The sequence below is a fragment of the Heteronotia binoei genome, chromosome 8 (genome assembly GCF_032191835.1).
Source record: "Heteronotia binoei isolate CCM8104 ecotype False Entrance Well chromosome 8, APGP_CSIRO_Hbin_v1, whole genome shotgun sequence".
NCBI classification, from domain to species: domain Eukaryota; kingdom Metazoa; phylum Chordata; class Lepidosauria; order Squamata; family Gekkonidae; genus Heteronotia; species Heteronotia binoei.
Genome location: NC_083230.1, coordinates 22,925,866 through 22,953,754, shown reverse-complemented (window position 1 = coordinate 22,953,754; position 27,889 = coordinate 22,925,866). Strand labels below are relative to the sequence as shown.

At 43.3% G+C, this 27,889-nt stretch overlaps 1 protein-coding gene across 3 annotated transcripts in view; it reads right to left on the bottom strand.

Annotated features, from left to right (window-relative positions):
• GRM8 (glutamate metabotropic receptor 8) overlaps positions 1-27,889 on the bottom strand; it is a 999,131-nt gene that overhangs the window by 138,888 nt on the left and 832,354 nt on the right. For 2 of the 3 annotated variants that reach the window (XM_060244808.1, XM_060244809.1), the window contains exon 8: positions 3,997-4,932. The exons of the other annotated variant lie outside the window; for it this stretch is intronic. In XM_060244808.1, the coding sequence (XP_060100791.1) occupies positions 3,997-4,932 (936 nt within the window). The remainder of the gene's footprint in view (positions 1-3,996; positions 4,933-27,889) is intronic. 3 annotated transcript variants of the gene reach the window in all.

Below are 27,889 nucleotides of genomic sequence, written 5' to 3'. Positions count from 1 at the left end.
CTAAACGGTAGTTCATCCTTTTCACATGAGCACGTGCAATAGTTAAACACACACGACAGCTTGGTAATGAAACTTGTGAACTGGCTCTGATGCTCAGAGTTTTCACATTTTTGTTTATTGCTGGTGAAAATGCTGCCATTATTATTCTTCGTTTTCATGGATGAATCTGGCTTCAGACCTTTACAACAGTACCTGAGATTTATGCGAGTGGAAGGAGTTCACCGGAGTGGGTCTTTCATGCTTTCCCTCTCTCCGCAAACCTCCTGTACCCCCTTTAAAATGTAATGGTGAAGACTGGGGAATGCTCTGAACAAAATGACATAAGGAAGATGCGGGGAACATATGATGAAGACTGCCTGATTGTCAGCAACTACTTCACAAAAGGCTGAAGAGGAAGGCGGGGAAGATTCGCTTCCATAAGCTCCTTTCCTGTCACAGGAACCTGTATTCTGCGACGGGAAAGTGGCGGTGGAAACTGCCATTAAATTGCAGCCCATTTATGGCAACCCTGTAGGGTTTTCAAGACAAGAGACGAACAGAGATGCCACTGTATAAATCGATGGTGCGGTCTCATTTGGAGTACTGTGTGCAGTTCTGGTCGCCGCACCTCAAAAAGGATATTATAGCATTAGAGAAAGTCCAGAGAAGGGCAACTAGAATGATTAAAAAGCTGGAGCACTTTCCCTATGAAGAAAGGTTGAAACGCTTGGGACTCTTTAGCTTGGAGAAACGTCGACTGCGGGGTGACATGATAGAGGTTTACAAGATAATGCATGGGATGGAGAAAGTAGAGAAAGAAGTACTTTTCTCCCTTTCTCACAATACAAGAACTCGTGGGCATTCGATGAAATTGCTGAGCAGAAAGGTTAAAACGGATAAAAGGAAGTACTTCTTCACCCAAAGGGTGATTAACATGTGGAATTCACTGCCACAGGAGGTGGTGGCAGCCACAAGTACAGCCACCTTCAAGAGGGGTTTAGATAAAAATATGGAGCACAGGTCCATCAGTGGCTATTAGCCACAGTGTATGTGTGTATATAATTTTTTTTGCCACTGTGTGACACAGAGTGTTGGACTTGATGGGCCGTTGGCCTGATCCAACATGGCTTCTCTTATGTTCTTATGTAGAGATGGTTTGCCATTTCCTGCCTCCGCAGGGCAACCCTGGACCTCCTTAGTGGTCTCCTATCCCAAGTACTAACCAGGGCCAACCCTGATTGGCTTCCAAGTTTTGACACTGTCAGGTCAGAACGGGCCACCCAGGTCACGTCATTGTACCGTTATCAAGTGGTTGTGTATGTGGAAGCGAGCGTATACTTCTAGCACATCTCATCGCTTCATGAACAAGCAGTAGTGCTGAGTTGGCACTTCCCGAAGTAAAACTTATAAAGATCTGCCTAAGCAGTACTATGAAATAAAGCAACCATTGTTGGCTGTTCTCTGTTAAAACGAAAGGATCGGGGGAAAAGCACACAGCGCGTAGCTGACGAGCTTGCTGAACAAAGGACATGCCAATCAGAGTCAAGCAGATACAAAAGAGAAATTATTCTTTCACTCAGAATGTGGGAACTTCAGGTCATCCAATGAAACTAACTGCTTTAGGTTCAAAACAAACAAAAGGAAACGCTTCTCTACACAATGCATAATTAAATTCTGGAATTCGCTACCGTAATAACTAGTGCTGGTTGCTCGCCTAGATTTTTTTTTTTTTAAAGTAATGCTGTGCAGTACACATCTATCACAGTGGTGGTCAGCTATGACAGCTAAATTTGGACTCCAGGTGCAGAAGCGCAATATCTCTGAGCTCGAGCTGCTAGATTCAAAAAATGACACACGCAAATTATTCAAAAACAGTGCCATGTTCGGCAGTGTTACCCTCAAACCCTAGGGACATATGATGCCAAGGATATAGGAGGGAATATATCATATAATCTCAATGAACCTTGGTGTAGGGGTCTGATAAATAGGTTGGGCAGCGTTGCCAGCCTCAAAGTCTGTCAATCTGTCCACCTTGGCCTCCATCCCAACTTTCACTCCACCTGTGGGCAGAACCCTGAAGCAACAGGGCCCTTACTTGCTGAGCCTGTTGCATAACAGCCTTCAAAGGTATGTGGCATGCTGCCAGGATTGCTGGTGGTGGTCAGTTAGAGGATTCTCCCCACTATTGGAGGTGGAGGGGACTTGCTGCCATGGGTAAGGATGGGGTGGGGGAAGATTCTTCACCCCAGTACAGACATCATTCCAGAATACTTAAGCAGATTTCCAAAACAATACCATTTCATTGGACAGGGCAATATAGCCACCTTCCTGAATCAGTCTTGTCAAAATTTACATAAGCCTTCAGCACAGTAAGTAATGTCGTAATATTTGAGGTCCTTTTGCTATCACAAGGGCCCCCAAATAAAGAGAAACCCAGGATAAAAACCACAAATTCAAGCTAGCATTTTGGGTTAGGATTTTCCTTCAGACCTAACTCCACCAATTCTGAGACTACAATTGCTCTGAAAGACAGAGCATTTTAAAAATTTCCAGCATTGTTTTTCCATCCATGTCCTCTCTCTCTCTCTCTCTCTCTCTCGGCTTATTTGCCAGTCACCAAATTAGCTTACTTGCCCCTATCTCTCCAGGGCTTGGCCTGCCCCAGCTCCTCCAACCATTATAAACTATTTTCAGTCCAATCTTTGCAAGTGTCAGCCTTACACTCCACTTCCCTTCCCCAGCAACCCTGATCAACTAAGGACTCTTTCGTTCTCCATCTTCCTTCCCTCCCTGACCTTTTCTGGGACACCTGCTTCTTCCCATAAGTAGGTTCCCTCTTAAATTAGCTGAGAGGAGGTAAGACACAGCTGAGTACAGAAATTACAGTTAACACTAAGAATTATTTAATTTAAATTTACCAAAGTGTTTTTACTGTTGATTGTCATTTAAGCTGCCATTCTCTCTTACCTTACTTCATCCATCTTTTAGACAATAAAGTCAACTTAGTTAAGTACATGTACTTTCTTTTCTTTTCTTTGGAAAATACTGTGTGAATTTGGATCTGTGCATACATAGACTCAGATCCTGAAACTTGAGTTTGGGGTTGGCATGTGTAGGAATGCTTAAACATCTAATCTTGAGCTTGTGGGCGACAGTAGATATACTATTTAATTAATACCTGCCTCATCCTTCCTTGGTTCACAGGGCATTAAAGATGTCTTCTCCTCAGAAGAACGGAAAGAGAGTATACCACCTAGAAACTGTCATTCTGCAACCACCAGTCTGGCCCTACCACTAGGCAAACTAGGCACTGGAGTTCGGGGGGGGGGGCTGAATTCAGTGCCCCCCCCCATGTGACTCAGTGATGTTATCAGTGCAGAGGGTGCATCAGAAGTTAGCTTTGCCTAGGGTGCCAGTCTAAGGCCAGCCCTGGAAGCCACAAAAAATAGGGTGTGATCGATTAATGAACTGACCAGTGGATACCTATAACATATTTAATATCACATTTACACACAAAGAGAAAATGAATTATACTGACGACACAACATTTTACGCCATCTTCAAAAAGGATTGGTTTCTGAACACACCGAGCCAGCAATGCTAATAATTGCACTGAACATTCCCAGTCCTTTAAAAAAAAAAATCCATTTCCTCTTCCCCTTTGCAAAGATAATGCCTTTCATAATTCTAATTATTTTTGGTAAGTTTAGAAAGTCGTTAATGTCCTACAAACCATAAGGCCACGGAGAAGAAAGATGTTAATTCAATGACATTCATAAAAGCAATATATTCCAAACTACCAAATTACTAAAGAGTTGTACTCTGTATTAAATTTAAACATACTTTTTTAAAGTAAATGCTTTTAGAAACAATTCTAATTCCAATAAGCTTTCTGAGCTGGACTGTGTAACAGTTTGCACTCCGCAAGAAACTTTATAATTCAGCGTTTGGAATTAATCTTCTGTGAGTTCACACAGACATTGAAACTTAAAATAAGGATCAGTTGCTGTCACTCACCTTCTCTGCTGACTGTGCAGTTCCAAAAAAGATTGGAATGAAAGCTAACCAAATGATACAAGTTGTATACATAGTAAATCCAATTGGTTTGGCTTCGTTGAAGGTCTCTGGAACACCTCTTGTTTTAATAGCATAAACAGTGCATGTTACCATTAAGAGAATACTGTATCCAAGAGAACAAATGAGAGAGAGATCAGAGATGTCACATTTCAGAACCCCCCGGGCATTCTCAGGGTCAAGAGTCCTCTGCTCTCCATAGTCCACTATGATATGTGGGGGATCCACAGCAAACCAGATGAAGACTCCTAAAAGCTGTATGGATATGAGGCTGAAAGTAATCACCAGTTGAGAAGCTGGACTGATGAATTTTGGAGCAGTGACCGATTTTTTGCCTTGCTCAAATATTCGGTGGATTCGGTTTGTTTTGGTGAGCAAGGCTGCATAGCTGAAGCACATGCCCAGCCCTAAAAAGATCCGCCGTAAGGAGCACACAGCAGTGTCTGGACTTGCAATCATTAAAAAAGTGATGGAATAGCAGAGAAAAATCCCAGTCAAGAGGACGTAGCTGAGTTCGCGTCCTGAGGCCCTGACAATTGGTGTATCGTTGTGGCGAACAAATGTCACGATGACAAAGGACGTTGCAATGATCCCGAATATTGCTATGAAGACAGGCACGACAGCCCATGGAGAATGCCACTCCAGCTTGATGATGGGGATAAGATGGCATTCTGTGCGGTTGAGGTTGGGCCTCTTATTGAATGGGCACACTTCACAGGTGAACTCATCCACTTGGTAATGGTAGCCTTCACAGCGTTCACAATGCCAACAGCAAGGCACTCCCTTCACCGTTTTCTTTCTTTCCCCAGGCTTGCATGGCAAGCTACAGACTGACGTCGGCTGCGTTCGCTGTCTGCTACCCCACTGCATTTCTTCTACCTGTGGTTATATATATTAAAAACAAATTAATGAGGCTTTCATCTTTTCCCATTTATAATATCCTAATCCTAGCCACCAGTTGGTCATCAATCAAGTCGTGCTGACAGGACAAATGCAATTTACCTTGGTAAGAAACCTGGTTTCCCCCCCTCACATTGACTATGAAACTGTTAAAATGATTGTGTCAGATAAATCATTCATGCCATGGACTTGATGAGTGCCATTAGTTTCTATTTACTACTTTACTGCTGACCAAATTGATGCCTGCAAAAAAAAAAAAAAATTATCAGCTCCAAGCTAGCAATGAAGCAAGACACTCGTTAAAAAGGAATTTATGAGCTAATCACGTGCAAATATAATTTTGATTATTTAATTAGAAAATAATGACGTGGGCTTAGAAATAATTTATCACAGTATGAAGCGGGGGTAAAAAAAATCTCAGTGTATTGACCGTCAGTTAACAAGGATTATAAAGGAATCAGGATGGTTTACTTGTGTTTTAGAAGTAAAATTATGCAGCAAGAGAGCACTTTTCCCCTTCCAAATTTGCCTTAGGCCATGTCTATTCCAACACACTTTTATTGCTCTCCTACACCTCTTACTATGATGACATTTTGTGTTCTCCCTGTGCATGAAACACTGAGTTTTTAACACAGTAGTACATTTAGAATACACATATGTTTCTGCTAAGACACGTAGTTTTCCAAGCTTTGTTTTGGCGACTTTTGGGGCTCCTTGTAAGTTTCCCCAACAGAAGATCAGTAATTGCAGAGCACTTTTCCAGAAAAGCAGCTTGTCCACTTTTATTGATCTCCTTCAGTGCATAAGCAAAGGCTAGGGCAGGTTTTAGGGAGTATTCCTAATTCACTCAGGTCCAACAATGTGCTCTAAAGCATTGCTCAATAATACTTTCCAATATGCAGGGGTACCATACCAGGGGTCCATGAACATTAGCAGGCACGTGCACATGAAAAGAGTTCCCAGAAGGTTGAAAAACTCCCCATGGTTCTGATAATTTTTTTTTTACATGGGGTAGAGCTCATGCATTTGCTCCTCTCAGATACTGCAGACTTTGTTATAAATTGCAAAATCAATGAAAACTTTGTTGCTGGATTTCCTAATAGCCAAGGCATAAGAATGCAGAGGAAATTAGATGTTACATGGTAGAAATTTATAAATGGCTCCATGTGTACATAACAAAGGAAATGCAGGACAAGGTTTTTAGTCAAAATAGATGCTAATGTTTACCAAACCAGTCACTACTATTATTAAAGGCATCATTGCTCAGTCATCATTTGTTTTAGAAAATGCTGGATCCACCTTAAAAATCTAGAAACGATGCAGAAATCAAGTTTCTGGTTGTATTAGGAATTTGCTTGGTCTATCAAAGCAGAGGTGAATGGGGATGGAGGAACTTCCAAAGGGTTTTTTTGCCTGTCAATTTCAAGTGGCTTGTTAAGATTATATTACAGATGAATCTCACAAAAAATTGCTAAATAAATTGTAGCTATGAAACTACTTACTTAAAAGTAGCTACACCCAATTCTAGCCTGGCTATTGCCTTAGTTCTTATCCATAACCAGGGAGCTGATTTCACTAGCAGAGAACACATAGTAAATGGGAAACAAACATTTCACATTTTTTTATTTGAGATTTACTACATAGTGTCTATGTAGACTTTTAATGCCTGTTCACAAACTAGGAGTGCCAGATCTGACTCGGGAAATACTTGGGGACTTTGGGGGTAGAGTCTAATCACTTTTCTGATGTCATGCCTTGTGATATCATGTCCATATTAAAGGTCAAGTGATGTTACTTCCACCCCTTCTGCACACTGCTCCAAAACCCCACCTCTTCCAGCACACTGCTCCAAAACCCCACCTCTTCCTGTGATGTTGCTTTCTGAGCACTCCCCCGAGCCTGCCTCTTGTGGAAGCACAAGATGGGCTGTCTGTACTCGCATATTGGAACATAAATCTCGCGTTAAAAAATTTGTTTCTGAGGCTCCCCTAGTGGAACATTTTCGAGATTTAAATCATGATCCCAATGAATTAAGATTTCTTGTTTTGGAGAAATTTCCTGTCTCGCTTCATGGAAGAGTTGATATGAATAAATGGCTTAGGCAGGAAATGCACTGGATCTTTAAACTCAATTCTCTAATACCTAATGGGGTAAACAATGGGGTAAACTGGAGAGCCAGTCTGGTGTAGTGGTTAAGTGTGCGGACTCTTATCTGGGAGAACCGGGTTTGATTCCCCACTCCTCCACTTGCACCTGCTGAAATGGCCTTGGGTCAGCCATAGCTCTGGCAGAGGTTGTCCTTGAAAGGGCAGCTGCTGTGAGAGCCCTCTCCAGCCCCACCCACCTCACAGGGTGTTTGTTGTGGGGGAGGAAGGTCAAGGAAATTGTGAGCAGCTCTGAGACTCTTCGGAGTGGAGGGCGGGATATAAATCCAATATCATCATGATTGGGACCTGTCGTGCTTTTTATAACGTCTTCATCCTCTGTAAAACATATAAGTATTTTGTTCTTGCGTGGTTTTAACACATGAAATGTGCTACTGTAGATACCTTGTCTATGACTTTTAGAAGAGTTACAATGTATCACACCTGATACTTATAAGTGCATGATGTATTGTTACTTCTTACCGTTGTTTGTCTGCAGAATGTTCGGAGTCTGGGTCTCCCATATGAATTTTTTGAATATTTTTTGAAGGTATGTTAATATCAATTTGTTTTAATTCAATTGCTTCTGTAATCACAAAATGTGCTAGTGAATTGCAATTTTCCATTCACGCAGCTTGTAGAAGCCCTGTGTGAAACGGCATTACGCGCATCCCTGTTGCGACTTGTGCCTTGTTGTGTTCGATCTTTGCACTGCCTACAAGAAGATTGGAGCGTTGGACTCCATTTCCATGGTTTACTTCACCACAACTCGGAGTTCCAGTTTTGAATGCATCATGTTTCTGACACAAATATGGACTTTGTATTTGGGTGTGGCTTTTGTACGTACTTTATTCAGTATACTGTTATTTATTAGTAAAAAAGCTTTGTATAAATACTTGAAGTACTTAAGTACTAAGGCTGGTTTTGGCATGGATGCCTTTTGGCTTTCGACCTGCTCAACTGGGGATTGGCAACCCTATGCCTAGGTGGTGAACAAATGTCAATACACACCTACTTGACCAAGTCTTTAAGAGTGTAGTCATTTTGAGAAGAAGAAAAAAGGCTTGCTGGGGCCATTAATTTTCAAAAGGATCTGGTTCAGCATCCACTTAAATGAATGTAAATAATAACAGGTTTGAAGAAGGCACAAAATATCTATCTGCCAAAAGAACCCCCAAATACTATAGCATTATGTATGCAACATAGCAATACAGTGTTATTTCTCCCCCCCCCCAATTTCTTCCCCAATCATTAACTAGTTGAACAAAGTTTGAGTCCAGTAACACCTTTAAGACAAACAAAATTTTATTCGGTTTTAGCTCAATTAGCATTTCTAAGAAGCTGAGGTTGTAAAGTCATCACACCACTTTGCAGCCCAGAGGGAAAATCACACATAGACTCTACCACCCCATTCATGCCTTTGAAAATAATCGTCTCTCCTCCTTGAAAATTTAAATTGGAAGCCCCAAAGTCCTATGTTGGTTGCTTGGAGGGGGCTCAGTCCCCACTGGGAAAATCCAGGGGGGGGGGGTCAAGCCCCCGAGCCCCCACATAGTTTACGCCTATGCTCTGAAGTAGCTTCTTTCTTTCAAAATTCAGATTTAAATACACTGTCATATATCACTTCCCACACCCACCTTTCCCCCATTTTACATTGCCTGTAGGCTTTTAGGCCTTCTTCCAGTGCAGAAATAACAAAAGGGGGACATTTTCATCAGTTTTTTTTTTTAAAAAAAGAACCCAAAAGAGGACAGACACCAAAAAAACAGGACATGTCCTCTAAAAATAGGACATCTGGCAATCCTAGTACAACTTATTGAATAGAAATAAAATTCAAATAAATGAACAAGGCCATAAAGGTGACAATTTAACAATCAAAACAAAATCCATAATTAGTAGTGCCCTTTGCAGGAACTACTGCTAATACCCCCACTCAAATATATTTACATAAGATCTTTCAAGCACAAAGTTAAAACACCTTTATTTGCCTGAGTATTTGACAGATAATGTGTTTGGATTTTTAAAAAATACTCTTACTTGTCTTTTCTTCTTTTACATGATTTTTTTTAATGGCTTCAGAATGGAATTTCGGTTTTCTGTGTAATGTTTTAATATCTTTGATGTTTTATTAAAGAAAAGGAGGATTATAAGTAGTTTATAGATAAAATTGAAATGGCTGTTGCAGTATATCAGCATAAAATTTCAAATCACATTCCATCCCTATGGGTTGCTCCAGGGATTTCATATAAAGCATACTATTTGTCACACAGTAAAACGCTCCTTTTTCCAAAACAGAATTTGCCAGCCATTAAATACATAAGACCCTTTGAAGAAGAAAAATGTTTTGCTTGGTGGATGTCATGGATCTCTGTCTTGCCTCTACAAACCCCTACCAGTTGCTCTAGACTTGAATCTAAATCTTACAGCTTTGTTCAGTAATGGCCCTTTTGACTCCTGTCCTTAGTGGCATCTATTCATAACAATTTCTTTGCATACAGCAATTATTTAACAGGTTTCTGAATAATAATTTCCATTTCAAACATCTCACACTGCATCCCCCCCCACCTCCACTGACTCCCCACACACACACCTCAAAAGTGCTGGCCAGCAGAGGGCAGGGGTGCCAAGCCACGGATCATCAAATGCTGAGGGGGAGAAGGAGGTGCATGATCTCCTCCCTCCACTCATTCACCCACCAACAGCACTGGTTGACCGGCCCGCAGGGGCGCCGGCCATTTGCCAGTGGGGAAAAGGATGAACATGCCCTCCCCCTCCTCTCTCTCTCTCTCACCCCCTCTCCCTCCCTCTCTCTCTCACCCTCTCTCTCTCACACACACACACATACTGACAGCACTGGCCAGCAGGCCCATGGGAGGCACTGCCAGGCCAGTTGCAGAGGGGGAGAAGGATGTGCATGACCTCACCCCACCTCCGCTCATTCATACTCATACACACAAATTCTGATAGCACTGGATGGTAGGCCCATGAGGGGCACTGGGTCAGTTGCCAAGGAGGAGAAGGACATGTGTCGCCCCCCATCTCCACTCTCCCACACACTGAGACTCACACAACCCAGCCCCAACCAACAGCACCAGCCATAACAGGCCAATGGGTGAACAATGGTCCAGAGCATGGCATGGGCCCAGTCCCAAGGATGGGCAAAACCACCTCCCTGCCCCCCTGCTTGCTTCTTTGAAGCATGGCTGGTGGCTGTAACACTGCCTTGCCTGACCCCCAGGACCAGCCCAGGACAGAAACATCCTGGCAGTGCTGGTAAAGAGGGGCTCACCTGCATCCCCCCACACCCTATGGTCCCAAGCCTCCAAAGTTGGCACGGGCAGGGGCCGAAACCACCTGATTGCTTCTGACTTTGGTGCATGGCTGCTGGTGGTAGCTACACTAGCCTGCCTGCCCCCCACCAGGAGGCAGCCTAGGACAGTTTCCTGACCCTGCCAGTGAGGATGGTCCTGCATCACCGCCCACCCCACCCCATGGCTCCAAGTTCCATGGCTGCGGTACAGATCTACCTTCGTCCTACGGTGAGGGGTACACACAACAATGACACAGCTCTCTTCCTCCAACTGGAGTGCTCTGGAGTGCACTGCAGCGTAGGCTAGGCAGCAGTGGTTCAAGAGATGCATCTCACACAACCTGCCCTCTGACCCAGCCCTGGCCAGAATGAAGGTTACTAGGAGCAGAAGGTCTTTTATAGCAGGTGGTTGAAGGGTGGGGCCACTCACTTCTCAGAGTTGATGGAGACCAGTCTCTGGCTGGTGATAAAAAGCTGTGCATGCACTGGCTGGGGTGGAGGGAAATCAGTATGCTAGTGCAGGCTAAGCAGAACCAGGGAGTCTTCCAGCAGCCACAATGCTCTGGCCTTCCTATTCTATGCCTACCATAGAGATTAGGGGGAGGAAAGGCTGGAATATCACATGATACTGCCATTTTCCCCACCACTGCTGGATTCTTCCAAATCAGGGAAAGCAAGGTCCATAGGGAGCACTGAACTGAGACTGCCATTCCTATTCAAGAGAGAGGTTCTCAGACCAGGTGATCAAACCCCCCCCCACCACCACCAGGGGGCTGGTAACCTCACCACAAACATAGTTAAACTTTAAATCAAGGTTTTTTAAAGTCACCTATCAAAGTGCTATTGAGTGCACAGGTACAAAAGCAAGCAATGCAGTCTAGTTAATGTTAGTAATTTAATGCATGCATCTAATTGTGCAGATGAAAACAAGAGACAAACTGCAAGTGATTCTACACTTCAGAAAAATCAGCCAATTTAATTACTAGAATGAGCATAACTCAGAGATATATTACTGTTCGAAGAGATTGTTTAGTTCTTGAACTGACCAAAAGCAACTTCAGTGACCAAGAAGCTACAGCTGCAAAGCTGCTCAGCACTGTACTGTTCTCATGAAGAATTTTGCCAGAAAGTATTGAGGCTAACTGGTCAGGAGCTCACCATCAGTTTTATATCAAAGGTGTTTAAGAAGGTCTGTTCTTGTCATGAGCCCTGACGAGGAGGAGCTGGAAGGGTTAATCGACCTGGAAGAGTTGCCAGCCAGTTCCTCAGCTGAACAAACAGCAGCTGGCCCATCAATCACTCTCCAGGCACCAGTGTCAGCTGTTGACGATCAATCTCCTCCAAGCTCTCCTCCTCCCATCTCAAGAGTTCGAAGCAGGCTCCGGAAAGAACTTTCAGAGCAAAGACATGAGGCATGCCGATGCTTTAGATCTCTCAGCCCTGAGTTCTAGCAGAGTCACTGCCACCCAAGAAGCAGGCTGATTGAGACTCCCATATAGCTCCCACCCAGGACCTGGTAACCTTGTGGAAGCAACAAGTCTATTCTCCGGCTTGCATCCATGCTCCTGCCTGATCCTGACCTGCTTGATTTCCTTGGCACCCTGACGTTGTGGCTTTTGGACACTGACTTCTGATTCTGGTTTGTGATTCTGCATTGGTGACTTGGCTCCTGCTTGACTTCCTGGACTTTGACCTTGGACTGGCTTTGGACTCCTGGCTGCCTGCACCCTGAGAACGTGACAATTCTCCTGGTGATGAACATAATATCGATCTGGAGAAGGAGGAAGAGGAGGAGGAGTTTTTAATATCCTGCTTTTCTCCATCTAACCAAAACAGCTTACGATTGCCTTTCCATCCCACAACAGACACCTTGTGAGGTAGGTGTGGCTGACAGGGCTCTGAGAGAGCCGTGACTGGCCCAAGGTCACCCAGCAGGCTTCATATGGAAGGATGGGGAATCAAACGCAGTTATCCAGATTACAGTCCGTCACTATTAACCACTACATCACAGTGGCTCTTGCAGTGACAGAGGGCTTTCCTATCTAAGAAGTCTCAGCACTGAAACAGGAACGCTTTTAGTCCCTGAGAACGAAGGGTTTAGAATCTGCCCTTCCTATTCTTTACTTGATTCTGTTTCCATCAAAGCATTGCATCGTTAGTTCTTACACGTGAAAGAGGAAAATAATCTTGAGAGAGCAGAAAGGGCACAGTGTCCACATTGTATTTCAGCGAGTGTCTAAAGAGCACTGCATGGCCCATAGTCAGCACAGGGATAGCAAATAACAATATGATGGCCATTAACCTCTCGTTTTGTCTAAAGGCATGAACCAAGGTCCATGGGGAGCACTGAAGTGAATCCGTTAATTTAATGGACTTCAGATCAGCCGCAGAGTCTGTAGAATTTCCCTGAAAATATCTCCATTATTGCCTAATTCATTCCTGTATGTACACAAATTACACTTTCCTAGTTAATAGTTGACTGATTAATTGTAGAACTATCCTTCTCAGTTCTCCAGGGATAGTCCTTTGACATAAGCAAATATCTATGCGAACTGTCTGAAATGTTTACAGGTCAGAAAGCTCTAGCCTTGAAAAAGGATACCATACAGACAAAGACTGTGGTCACAGTCAAGACAGGTGTATGTTCAAAGACCCTTACAAATGTCACGTGTATGTGGAGGGTGTCAGAGGTCTTACGAGTATGGTCTCTGTTCTCAGTCTTCAGATAATTAGGTGAACAACTGAGCATAAAGCTCTCTCTCTGCTTATCGGTGGCGGTTCTTTGTGGACAAACACTTGGAAGTCAGGTTCACGGACCTCAAGTGTGATCCCCACTGCACTGCAGGAAATTTTCTTAAAAGATATTTATGGCATGACAAAGGGGATGACTATTTGGGGGAAAGGGAGGAGGTTAAATGCTTCAGCAAGCACACTTTAAAATATTATCTGGATTGTGCCCAAAGATTCCTAACAACACCATCATAGCAAATATGGAACATGCTACCGGAGGAAAAAGATGTCATACTCTTTCCCAGGAAGAACTCAAGAACAACCATGGGCAGCCCAGTATCCTTTTCCGTCCAAGAATTTTAACTTCACGTGGTTTTGATCTTTTGAATATTGGTCCAACTACAGTTCCTTGGCATTTCAGAAAAATCATATTCATTTTCCCACTATGAAGGCAAAATGCCATAGTTTTAAGTACTAGATAAATGGTAGGAGGAACACCAAGTACCAAACAATCAGTCTCATTGTTTGGTTGCTGGGTTGAATGAAATTGAGTCTTCCACAAGGTACCATTTCACAACATTTCAGTCCACAAACTGTCACTGTGCTTAAGGTAAAAGATGCCTCTCAGAATATATACAGTTGTTCACTATGGACAATGGACTCAAGTTATCACCTTAAAAATGCAATTTTTTCCAAACTTCTGTCAGGTACTTGGGTCATATAATTTCAAAAGAAGGAATTTATCTGGATCCAGAAAAGATCTCGACAATAAAAGACTGGCCCAAACCACAAACCATTACAGAACTTAAGTCTTTTCTGGGTTTCTCTGGATACTATAGAAGATTTGTAAAACAGTATGCAACATTGGCTAAACCTCTAAATGCACTCTTATCAGGAAAGAAACTGAATGGAAGGAAGCAGAGGCGTCACTAGGGTGGGTTGCACCCTGGGGCCAAGTGCGTGGGTTGCACCCTGGGGCCAAGTGCACCGGAGGGAAGCGACCCGAAGAAAGAGCTCGGCCAAATGGCACTCTTTAAACTCTGCTTGGCTTAAAAGTGAAATCCGGGCTGTTTGTACCTTCTGGGCTCTGATGTCACTGCCTCCCTCCTTCCCCTGCCACCTCTCCCCGCCTCTGCACATTTGCCCTGCTTCATAAGCCGGCCCTCGGCTGCCCGCCCTGCACTCCACCTCGTGGGGAACCACATTCTCTCCGAGCGGCGGCCGCCACAGCACCGCCTCACCTCAGGTGCCTCTCGGCGCGAGCCCCCCAAACCCGAGGAGGGCTCTTCTCAGAGACTTTCACCTGCCTGCGGAGAGCTGCGCTTTCCTCTTCCCTCCCGGCCTTCTCTCACTTCTCCCAACCTTGTCCGCGGTCGCCACTGCCTTGAAAGAGCCTCCCCGCGTCTCTCGCCAATAAAGACCGTTTTCCTCCGCTGTGATTGCTTGCCGCCTGCCGCCTTCAAAGAGCCCTAGGGGGGCCAATGAGAATGCTCTGGGGGAGGGCCAATGGCCCCCTTGGCTCCGCCCTAGTGACGCCGCTGGTAGGAAGGGTATATTTTCACCCCATCTTGGCAATCAGTGGACAGATGAGCGTCAGAGAGCGTTTGAGGAGCTAAAAAATAAATTAACAACTACTCCAGTATGGGGATTTGCAAACTGGAAGGTACCATATGTTTTACATAGAGATGCTAGCCTTATAGGACTTGGAGCAGCTCTTTATCAGGTCCAAGAAGGCAAAAATCGGGTCATAGCCTATGGAAGTAGGGGTCTGAGTTTTAGTGAGAGAAGATATCCAGTGCATAAGCTTGAATTTTTGGTTCTCAGATGGGCCATAACAGAAAAGTTCCATGATTATCTATATGGTGCAAAGTTCAGAGGAGTCACTGATAATAACCTCCTCACTTATGTTCTAACCACTGCCAAGTTGGATGCCGCTTCTCATAGATGGTTAGCTGCTTTGGCTTCATATGACTTTGACATTAGTTACAAAGCAGGAAAATTAAACTGCAATGCAGATGGGTTGTCGCAACCTCATGAATCTATAGGGGATGACAGAGACATCCAAACATTCTTGGGAAGAGTAGCTGATTTGATAACCAGAACCAAGCCTGATACTGAAACTATAGACCTAATCTCTCAAACTGAATGTAAGGCCATTTGCCAGTCAAGAAATGTATGTTTGTTTGCACAAAATTCTAATAGCAATGAAAAAGAAAGGGACAATAGAACAACAACATTGATAGAAACTTTAGACTGTGATGAGGATGCTATTCCACCTGAATATGAAAATCCAAGTGTATTATTAGGAACTCCTAGCCTACCAGGGCTTCATCATGATGAGTGGAAGAAACTTCAAAGGTGTGATCATCACCTGTTGCAGATTATTCAGTTATTGAAGAGTGGTAACCCTCTTAGTAGGGGAGAGAAACAAAGAATAGCTCCTGAAGTTAGATTATTGTTGAAGGAACTGAATCGGTTACATCTGAGAGATGGAGTACTGTATCAACTCATTCGCAGAAGGGGTGAAATTATTAATCAACTGGTGGTTCCATACACTCACAGAGCTCGTGCACTGCAAGGAATACATGATGAAGTTGGACACTTGGGAGTAGAATGTACACTGGAGCTAGCCCAGTGTACATTCTAGATTTTACTGGCCCAGGATGTTTGCAGATTTTGAAAAGAAATGTAGAACATGTGAAAGATGCATTAAGCGCAAGGCTAAAGCAGAAAAAGCAATTCCTTCAGTAAATATTAAGATCTATTCCCCAATGGAATTTGTATGTATTGACTTCTTAACACTGGAACCAGATGACAGACACTAGGAATATTTTAGTGATTACTGACCATTTCACCAAGTATGCTCAAGCATATCCAACAAAAGACCAGACAGCAAAAACTGTTGCCAGTGTCTTATGGGAAAATTTCGTCAGCCATTACGGATTCCCACAAAGAGTGCACAGTGACAGAGGAGCTAGTTTTGAGTCTGAACTCATAGAAGAGCTATGTAATATATGTGGCAGTAATCCAGGACTACTTCTTAACCATCCTAGGGGAAATGCGGTAGAACGATTTAACAGGACATTATTGTCCATGCTTGGCACACTGAAGGATCATAACAAACAAGAATGGTGAAAACACGTTAAGCCATTGGTACATGCATACAACTGCACCCACAATGACAGTACTGGGGAATCACCCTATTTTCTAATGCTTTGCAGACAACCGATTCTACCCATAGATATATGTTTTGGACTAAAGCAACAGTACCATCATAAAATTTCTCATCAACGATATGTACAGGATTTATGAAGAAATTTAAAATGTGCTTATGAATTAGCTACTCATGATGCTTCTAAGATACAAGCAGCCAACAAAAGAAGATGAGATGCTCAAGTGAAGATATCACATCTTTCAGAAGGGGACCGGGTTTTGGTACGCAACCTCAGCTTGAGAGGCAAGCACAAGTTATCTGATCGATGGGAACCCCAAGTACATATATGTGTTGCTGGAATTATCCTATGAGCAGAGCTGGGTGAAAACTCCTTTGGGGCAATGGTATGGATTAGAGCCTTCAAGTATCATGTCAGGACCCTTAACTTTGAAATTGATGATGGGTTGTTGACATAAAGATTCATTTACATCATTGTGGGGAAATTTTATGGATGATAAATTGTCTACTTGAATTTTCCAATGGGTGTGATTGCCCATTCACCTACTAAAAAGTTCTATAAAATGATAAAGGGTCATATTTTAAGACTGGACTATAATAGCACATGTTTTCATGCCCAACAAGTCTGTCCTCCTATTGCACTAGGATTAACTTCCTTTTCAACCTCAAAATACCAAAAATATTTATACACATTGAAAGACCTCAGGTTATGACGAGCTTTTATGATGGCCTGAATGGACATTTTACCATCAATAGTGTTAGTTGGATGATATTCAAGGATTCCCGATTCTGAAAGAAAGCTCTGTGGGAAGAACTGAGACTATGGGTGTTTTTACATTCAGTTTGATCCAGAGTTTTAGAGTCTTCAAATCACCTGCCACTGTTCTGCTTTAATTATTTCTCTTTTACATTTAAGCGTTTCAGGTTTGTTTGGTTTTTTTTTTGGGGGGGGTGTCTCTGATCAGAGGGCAGCCGGAATACCAGTGCTTAGTTAAATGTATATGATTGCTTGGAAATGCAAAAACAATACAAATTTAAATTACTAGATGAGGCAAGCAATGATATGTAAAAATTTCAAGTGCTGTCAGTTCTCATGCAAATTACTGCACCTTGTGGTGGCTTTTTGAGGAGTCTTTTAAAACGCATGAAAACTTCTACAATACAAGTCTGAAACCCCTGTAGAGAAAAGACCAGATCAAAACTAGTGTGGAGAAAAACGTTGCAGCAGCAACTCCAAAACTCATCTCACCAAACGAATGTAGATGCTTTGGGAAGCAACGAAGCAAAACAGTTGTAAGAACATTAGGTAATGTAAAAGGTGAGTTTCCAATGCGGTGATAGAGAGTCACAAACTGTCAGTGTAAAAACACCCTATAGCACATATTGTATTTGAATGCCCATTGAGAACTGAAGCTAGGAAGAAGTATCTTTTGACTTTATGTTCAAAACTAAGATAAGTTTGCTTCTTCCATATTCTGATTTCAGCATTACCATCTATATGGCGAAGTTTTTCACTACCCTATATTGATTGTTGTAGTCCATGTTGCTTTTGACAGTATAATTAAAGTAGAGTAAAATATAAAGAGAGGGAGGGACAGGGCTGGATCTAGGGGGAGGGGCAGAGGGACACCTGCCCTGGGCACCACTTAGGAGGTTTCTGAATTGGGCACCACTAGAGGGCAGGTGGGGGCAGCAGGGCCTGCTCCTTTCTCCTTCCTGGGTCTGTGCACATGGAAGGAGCACATGGGTGGGGGTGTGCTTTGCCCACATGGGGGTGAGGGTGCCTTGCCTGGGGCAGAGGGCACACCCTCACACCTTTTTTTAATGGGGTCACCATTTTTTAGTTTTGCCCCCACTCAAAAAATTGGTAGATCCAGCCCTGGGAAGGAGAGAAGGAAGAGAGGGAGGGAGGGAGGGAGGTTTGGATTTATACCCCACCCTTCACTCAGAGTAGTTTACAATCTCCTTCTCTTCCTCTCCCCACAACAGGCACTCCCGGAGGCTGAGAGAGCTCTGCAAGGACTGTGAGTGCAGTCACACACACTAAATAACATGCTTTGCAACTGGATTTTTACTGTGTAAGAATAGCAACATCCACTTGCAAACAGTCGCCGTGTGAAAGCACTCAGCAGCTGCATGTGGAAGAGTGGGGAATCAAACCCGGTTCTACAGATTAGGGTCTGCCACTCTTAACTATTACACCAAACTGGCTCTAACAAACAACACTATAGAGAAGGGCTCTAACAGATAGAATGGCTATCTTATGTAAAGCAACAATTAAAAGGTGGCAACTAGAACAGTGTAGCTAATGACTGGGGATGTTTGGTAAGAGATGGTTCTTCATATATTTATTTATTTTATCTATAGCCCTCCCTACAACAAGGCGCAGTGTGGGTGCCAACAAAATATAAACAGCATTTACAACTTTAAACTATTAAAACAACTTTTACAATACTACTAGCAACCAATAAATTAATACATAAAAAATAAATATGACACAGTGCCCCTTATCTAGGGGAGAATAGATCTCTTGCAGATTAGTAAACAGAAAATGACCAAACACAAAAAAAGGAAAAGGGATGGAGGAAAGGAAGGGAGGGTGTCTAGCCTAGATGGAAACTGTTGCTGTCCTCAACCATAGGCCTGCTGGAACAGCTCCGTCTTACAGGCCCTGTGGAACTACATCAGGTTCCTCAGGCCCTGGATCTCACTCAACAGAGAGTTCTACCAGGCCAGGACTTTTGACCTTTAAGTTTTAGCTGCGCCTTTTATTTAATTCTGATCAGAATTCTTTCACCTTTTTGATGCTGATGGACCATCATGCATCCAAATGGTTGACCCTGATTTCCTTGGATGCATTTTATCTATCCTCTGCTTCTGCAGTATTTCAATCCATCAAATGTAGACTACTAGATATCCAGTTGCAACGTCTAACTGAAGCAGCTCGGAAAACTTGCTCCCCAAGCTATCTGGGTTTATCCCAGATTCCTGGGCTTTTAGCTCCCTATTTCCTCTTTTTAACTGATCCTCACCAAAGAAGAGCATTCATGCTGGCTAGATTTAATGCATTACTATCGGCCATCCTTTTCGGAAGATACCACAGAATCCCCCGCAATCTTAGACGATGCCCTTGTAGTCAAGGAGTCATCGAAACGGTCCCTCATGTTCTTTTGGACTGCCCTTTTTATAGCAGTCCACGTGCAAGATATCTAGATGCACTGCTTTCTGACCATCAAGACCTTTCTGACAATGCCAAGGTTCGTTTTTTACTCCACGGGAAACACAACTTTGTCACTACTCACGTTGCTTGCTTTTTACAGGTTGCGATCCAAATCAGAGAGGCTTTTACTCATGCATAGCCTACTGCTATTTTATGTCATTTAACTTTTGCTGTTTTTTTAAGGTTTTATTATATTCTATAGTGTCACTGTTGGTTTTAAAGTATACTGTATTCTTGTATTAATGCCAATAAAGGTCTATGGTATGGTCACTACCAGGCCAGGGCCAGAGCTGAAAAAGCCCCAGTTCTGGCTGAGGACAACTAGATAGCTTTTGGGCCAGAGATCACCAGTAAGTTATCTATTCATTATAATGCTCTTTGGGGGGTATACCAGAAGAGGTGGTCCTGCAGTAATGCTTGTCCCAGGCCATTTAGGGCTTTAAAGGTTAATACCAAAACCTTGAACCTGATCCAGTATTTGACCTGGAACCAGTGCAGCTGGAAGAGCACCAGTTGAATGTGGGCTCCAAGTGAGGTTCCTGTAAGAACCCATGCCACCACACTCTGGACCAACTGGAGTTTCTGGGCCAGACTCAAGGGCAGCCCTGAGTTAAGAGTCTAGACTGGAGGTGACCGCTGCATGGAACCTAGGCCATGAAAAGCTTTAAAGGTAATAACCAGCACCTTTAACTGAACTCAGAAAACAAACCAGAAGCCAATATAGCTGTTTTAAAATAGAAAGATACCCTGCCAAGCAAATGCCTTCACTCGGTTGGGTGGGTGGGAAAACAGCAGGGGCACTCACGCAGAGCCTGTTTCTAGAGTCCATTGTATTTTAAGTAAATAAATAAATGTCCCCATCAGCTATTTTGGACACTAGTCAGGCTGCTGCATTCTGAACCAGTTTGTAGTTTTGGAGTTGTCTTCAAGGGCAGCTCAGTGTTGAGAGTGTTATAGTTGACCAATGGTGCAGTTAAAAAAAACCTGAATGTGTGTGGTCAGGGTGGCTGAATCCAAAAAGTCTGAATCAAATGCAGCTGACAGGAGGCTTTCTTGTAATGTCTGCTAGGGGTGTGCATTTGGATACATATGAACCAAATATATAGCAAAAATACCTTATAAATATTTTAACGTATTCAGACCTTTGGATGGTATCTGGGATTGTCCAGGGTACCAGTAAATGGGTCCCAAAAACTCCCAGAAGTATTTGGGATTAATCAAGAGAATCAGGAGCCAGCATTTGAAGGCTTCTGGAATTGGGTTTGTTTTCCTTCTTTCCTGCCTTCCTTCCTGCCTTCCTTCCTTGAACCTGATCCAGTATTTGACCTGGAACCAGTGCAGCTGGAAGAGCACCAGTTGAATGTGGGCTCCAAATGAGGTTCCTGTAAGAACCCACGCCACCACATTCTGGATCAGTTGAAGTTTCTAGACCAGACTCAAGGGTAGCTCTTCCTTCCTTCCTTCCTTCCTTCCTTCCTTCCTTCCTTCCTTCCTTCCTTCCTTCCTTCCTTCCTTCCTTCCTTCCTTCCTTCCTTCCTTCCTTCCTTCCTTTCTTCCTTCCTTCCTTCCTTCCTTCCTTCCTTCCTTCCTTCCTTCCTCCCTCCCTTCCCCCTCCCCTCCCCCCTTCCTTCCTTCCTTCCTTCCTTCCTTCCTCCCTCCCTTCCCCCTCCCCTCCCCCCTTCCTTCCTTCCTTCCTTCCTTCCTTCCTTCCTTCCTTCCTGTTCTGGGCTTGGAGCAGTTTGCCAGGTTGATTTGCCTTCGATTATGCCCTTTAAAATTGTTTTTGTTCAATTTGCAAAAGTTGTGCTGTTTGCTCAAATTGCGTCATGTCACGTTTGCTTTTTTAAGTGGATTCTTGGGTTTGACATTGCTATAGATTCTTGGGGCTTACATTGGCTGGATTTTACATCTGCTGAGACTTGCAACAACATTTCTGTTCAGTTTGGCTTGGATGACTCTCAGGTTTTACATTTTCTCCCTATGGGAAGCAATGGAGGCTTGCTGGAGGTGCCTTGTTCAGGGACAATTAGCTTGCAATTTGGAGCACAAGCTCCAGCAGCTCCACAGCAATTTTTGTACCATTGGTTCTAGAAACAGCTCATCCAGCCCCTTTGAAATATTCCGCATAGGGAATAATGAAGCCAGAAAATATGGGGGATCCCCTCCCCCCCAAAAAAATCCCAGACCTGAATACCAAATCAGTATTTGGAACCCCATAAACTGGGAATACTGATATTTTTCAGTTCCCTGATACCTGGATTAAATATATATATCTATAAGTCTATATATAGAGAGAGATTTTTCAAAGTTAGACATCCCTATAACAGCAACATTGGTATATGGAATTTTAAAATCTCTCTAATATGTTTTCAAGGCCTGTCGCAGAATAAACCAATAACTGGTTGCTCCCAATGTACCTTGTATGAATGAGAAGAGACATTCCATTTTTTTCAGTAGTAGTTTTTTGGGGGGGATTCTGCAGCATAAGGAGAGCCAGGAAAGATCTGAACAGAATACCATTCATAATTCTTAAGAGCCGATATTACACATCTAAGAAATGGAAGCTGGTATACAACAAAAACAAATTCTATTCATAATAAGAAGGGGCTTTTTTTTTTAGCAAGAATGCACAAGAACGCAGTTCCGGCTGCCTTGGCATGAAGAGGTGTGGCCTAATATGCAAATGAGTTCCTTTGGGGCTTTTTCTACAAAAAAAAGCCCTGTGTAAAACAATAGTGACATTAGAGGATGTGGCTTAATATGCAAATGAGTTCCTTTTGGGGCTTTTTCTACAAAAAAGCTGTGATAATAAGACAAAATTTGGTGGCTGAATGTAGTGTGCAATACAACTTTTATAACTCCAGAGACACATTGGTTGTTGACACATGTTGAAATCACAAATACAGATATGAAACAAGCCAAGGGCAACCAATCCATCAGAATGCAAGCGGAGACAAAAATAAAAACTGTCAGCTATCTAGAGTGACAGTCAGTTTCATTATCGTATCACCAAAGTCTCTCAGAATGCCCTGTCTGTTCACCTGCTTTTGTGTCTGATGTCTGAATAACAGTTGTCATGCGTTAGCTTTTGCTATAATCCTTCTGCTTAGGGCTTCAGAAAGGGAACGGAGTTAATGGCCTTTTCTACATGTGACTTAATACTTCATTGCAAAACTATAATATAGTGTGTTCAATGCATGGCGAGACGAGGTTGCAATGATCAAAACTCTTTTATTAAGTACAGCATGGTAGTGGCTGAACTCTAAGACTGCAGAACTGGGCCAACGGGGCCAACTATATACACTTCAGGGTTCCCGTGCAAGGATGCCATTGGATCATTCAAACCAGCAGGGGGCCTGTGATTGGAGCAGGGCAGCGGGGATTCTGATCCTACTGCCCACTGTTCCTGAGTCCCCAAGCTCAGTCCTAAAGGCTCTAATGAGCCACGCAGGAACACCATTAGTAATACATAACCTTAGTTCATATACACAACATCCCTCCCCTGCTAGTTTGCAGCCTTAACAGACATAGTCCCTTAGGTAGGCAGGCTTGCGGTGCTCCCGTGTGGACTGCCTGAGTGCAAAAGTGGGCGGAGGAGTGGTCGCTGCTTCTGGTGTGGTGAGTGGAGGGGCTGGCGATGCTGGAGTTTTGGCGGGGGTGCAGAGTCCTTGGTGGCAACCAGCTTGGCCCAGAGGGCTGGAGCTGGGGCCTTGGATCTAGCCAGTTCTGTCAGTGGGGGAGTTGGAGCAGTGGGCTGGCCATCAGAACTGTAGTCCTCAACTTCGTCCATGGGGGCCGTTCAGGACCGTAGTTGGATGATGTGCCGCTTAAGGGTGGCCCCATCTTCCATGGTCACCTCATACATGACCAATACTAGAACCCGGGTGACCCCGGCTGGGATCCAGGTTGGGCCACCCCCAAAGTTCTTTGCAAAGACCAAGTCCCCTGTATCAAACCCACGGGGCACCTGGAGCACCTCTGGCATCTCCTATAGGGCCCGGTCTAGATGCAAGAATTAGGAAAACATTATCAGAGACAATGTTCTTGAATGTCTCAAAGTAGCCAGGAAGGCTCTATCAGCTGACACATCTGTGTATGTTTTAGTGGCTTGGGATATTGTTCATTACTCCAAAGTAATTCTCATTAAAGAAAAAGCTGAAGATCCCTGCTTTAATGGCCTTTAAAAGAACTGCATTATGAACATTTTTTTTTTTTAGACCTGCTTACAAATTCCAGAATTTATGGGGAAAGAAACAACCACTTCTAAAGAGGGAGCAGCAGCAATACAGTTTGGCAATAACACTGCTGATGAGATTTCAGTGAGGAATGAACATTATCTTTGGATTCACTTAGCATATTCATTCATCACCTCTACTACATGTCCCCAGAGGAAATGCATAACAGCCTGTTTTCTTTTAGTTTGGGTGTCTGAAGTTGGGCTTATCCATTTTTCAAGAGATCCATCAAATGGAAAAAAAAATGCCTTTGTCTGAGCCCTGTAGTACATACTTTACAATACATTAATCTATAACCTCACAACTGGTTTGACTTCATAGTTGCTTGTTATACTTCATGGACTTTTGGGAGGATATCTGATGCTTTTACTCTTCAAGTAGCACATATAAGGCCTCTCAAAGATTTTTTTTAATAAAAAAAATGGGTATTCTTATTAGTGCTATACTTGACCTATCACTGAGGCCATGCCACATACAGGAAAACAGAACACTCTTTTTTTCCAACAGGATTCATGTAAAGAATTCTGAAAACGTATGTGAAGAACTTCAATCCCTTTAAAGTACCACAGATTTGGGTGCTATGCCTTTGCAGTGGAAGGTTATGGCAGAAGAGATCCCTTTGTGAAAGCACAGGGCATTTTCGCACTTACCTTAAGCCGGAGCGACGTCCCTCTTCACCGCGCAGCCTCTGCACGGTTTTCACACTAATTGCTCCGGAGCACCTGGAAGAGCTGGAAAGTCCCGCGGCTTTTGCGGCGCAAATGTAAACCGCCAAAAACCGGTTTACATTTGCACCGCAAAAGCCGCGGGACTTTCTGTTGGAGACTGAGGAACCCGCGTGGACAAAAAGCCACACAACTCGAGTGTCTACAGCTAAGGAGGAAGTGGGCAAAATCACTCCCTCTCTGCCTCATACCAGTGGAGCATCCTGAGCCAGTGGATGGGCCACTGGGGAAACAGGGGAAATCACATCTCTTTCCCCTTCCTTACTGCAGCCACTGATACTGTGGTGGCTTTTGTGTGCCTGGGCCCCCTAACTCCTGGCATTGGCTTCTGGCATTCACAGAAAACTGCTGAGAGAACATGGGGAAAATCTGCTTCTGCTAGCACGTGGCGAACAGGATGCAACCCTAAGTAAATATTTTAAAATGCATGCAAATTACACCAGCTGTTAAGGAATACATGTGCTTTCCTCTTCAAAGCATGTACGCATGGCAAGTGGGGAAAGGATCAAAGCCCCTTGGTGACAATTTTGAAGGGATTTTAAAGATGCATTTTTGTGTTGTACTCCATATGTGGTACATGCACATTTAGTGTTTGGGTATCTCATGGGACTCTGTCTGGTTGACAGTGATTACAAACGTCCTTATCTTTCCCACTTTTCTGAGACTCTAGAATAGCCTGCCAGTAGGATTAAGTAAAGCTTTAACTGCTTATCTTTTGCTCACAATAAGAACTGGGTTTGATCTAGGGCAAAAGTTGGTGATAGCAATCAGTACAGAACAAAAGGAGAAACTGAGAAGAGGAGTCAGGAATGAATGGGGGGGGGGGGGGGGATGTGTTCTTAAAGCCCTTTGCCACCTAAACACAATAGCACAGGACTGTGCTCCAAAATGCTGACGTTTCAATGCGACTGAGCACTTAGCAGGATGCATTTGGAATGGGGAGCACACTGGGCCACTGAACCATGATCTACACCAGCTGCCCTTATTATTAGCTTCCAGCTTCCAGGTAGAGATTTAGTGGCTGGTCTTGCAGGGCATTCAGAAATTAATTCCTATTTGACTCGATTAATAGCTTAGCAGTTGTACATTTTAATTGCCATTAATGCACTCACAGACTGGGTTGGGCAGATTCTTGTAAATGGAAAGAAATAAACAAACCTCTTTCTGATATTACTCTGCATTACCCTTTTCCGTTTGTTTTCTTTATAGTACACTTCATTCTTTATCAGGAGTCTTCTTAGGGGACCTCAGCAGAGTTTCTGGCAACCTCAAGTGTCACCTGCCCTATGTTAGGAAATCATGCCAACAGATTAAAGGGGGGAGATCTGATTGTCACAGTTTTTGAAAGGAAGAACATCCTTCCTTAAGCATTCAAAAAAAGAAAAAGAAAAAGCAATGTTATTTTTTAAAAAAATCAAAGAATGGCTTTGGTTGTTCTAAATGCATAAAGAGGCAACACAAATCACTTTTTCTTTCAGCCTCTTGTTTATTTAGACAGTCCAAAACTGCTTCACTATATATTTCACATTAGCAACTTAAAAAAAATAATCCAAGACTCAATTAGAAGATGGGTATCACATCCCTATAACAGATCAATGCAAGTGGGGATGTGTGAGGACTCACTGAGGATGGGGATATCTCATTCCCCCAGTAGATTTCTTCCCTGCAAAATATATCGTTTTCTTCCTTCCCACCCCATTGAAGCTCCTACAGTTTTCTCGATTGCTTCCTTCCTTCCCTCTCATCTACCTTTCTTGAATTAGCCCCTCCCCATCTGCCACTTTAGCTCCTGCCCTTTCTTTTTCCCCACTGACAGCAACTGTGGCTTCTCCCTTTTCTCTACCTCCTTCTTTCTCTCCAGCCCCCACTTGCTCCCTTTCTCCCATATTTTCCTCTCTCCCTAGGGTTCCCAATTCCAATTCAAGAAATATCTGAGGACTTTGGGGGTGGAGATGGGAGAAAGGTTGTGACAAGCATAATTGAACTCAAAAAGGAGTTCTGGCCATCACATTTAAAGGGACGGCACATTATTAAAATGCCTTTCCTCCACTGGAAATAATGAGGATGGAACACCTTCTTTTTGGGCTCATGGAATTGGACACCCATCTTTTTGAAACTTGGGGGGTATTTTGAGGAGACTCACCAGATGTTATGCTGAAAATTTGGTGCCTCTACCTCAAAAAGGTAGAGCCCCAGATACTCACAGATCAATTTTCCATTATAGCCTATGGAAATTGGTCTCCATAGGAAACAATGGTATGGCCAGTAGACATTCCCCCTCCCCACTTTCTGATGACCCTGAAACGGGGAGAGGGCCTCCAAACTGGGGGATCCTGTGCCCCCACCTGGGGCTTGGCAACCCTATCTCTCCCTCCACTCTGACTTTGTCCCTTTCTGCATGAGGCTTTCCCTCACTCTCACCGCTACTCTGCTGTCATTCTGCATTGCCTCCTGCTTCCGTCTCACAGTGCATTTTTTAATTCTTCATTGCCTCCACGTTCTGCTCCACAATTCCCCCAGTTTATTTTTTTGATTCTGTATTGTTCAGTTGTCATTTGGTTTTCCTTTACTCTTTCCCCAAGTTTCCTGAATGCTGTTTTGCTGAGAGTTTTCCTGCCCTCCCCCCATGTAATGCTTCAGGGGACAAAACTGGAGAGAGCATTTTGGCAATCTCCAGAAACCTAGAATTAAAATGATGCCTCCTTGGTGTAAATTTTTAAAAAAATCTTTGGTACTCCACCCCTCCTGAGTGGAAAAGAGAGAAAGGGTAGGGTGCAGTGTGCCCCATCCCTTGTGCATGCACTCAGGTTTTTACAGTCCCAAGCCTAAGTCAGGCTTGTAGCCAGCTGCTCAGAAACAATACTGCATTTAGTATCAATCAATCAATCAATCAATAGCCTTTAATGACATATATCAGTTTATAAACAAACAAAAAAAAACAGCTACAGAAATAATAAAACAGTCATATGCAGCTATACATTGGACAATCGATCCTTGATTACCAGACTCAAGAATAAAGCAACCCTTTCAGTTATTTCAGACGACAAATCATTCAGAAGACGGCATACCTTTACAACGTCCGAGCAGCCTATCCCATTGAACAGAATTGGATCTAGAAAGCTAAGGCGTATAGTATCATATAAGGGACAATAAAGGAGAATATGGGACAATGAGTCAACTTGTTTTAAATTACATATACATAGTCTTAATGAAAGTGGGATTTTTTTTTTAATATCTACCATAGGTAGATGATGGGATGGGATTGTATTGCATCTAGCAAGGGTAAATGCTCTACGCAATTTTGGAACATGGAGAATTGATAAATAAGAAGGCAGATGACCAATAATTGGGGAAATTCCAAAATTCAGAGAGCAGCAAGATTTGTTCTCAGCACCCATTA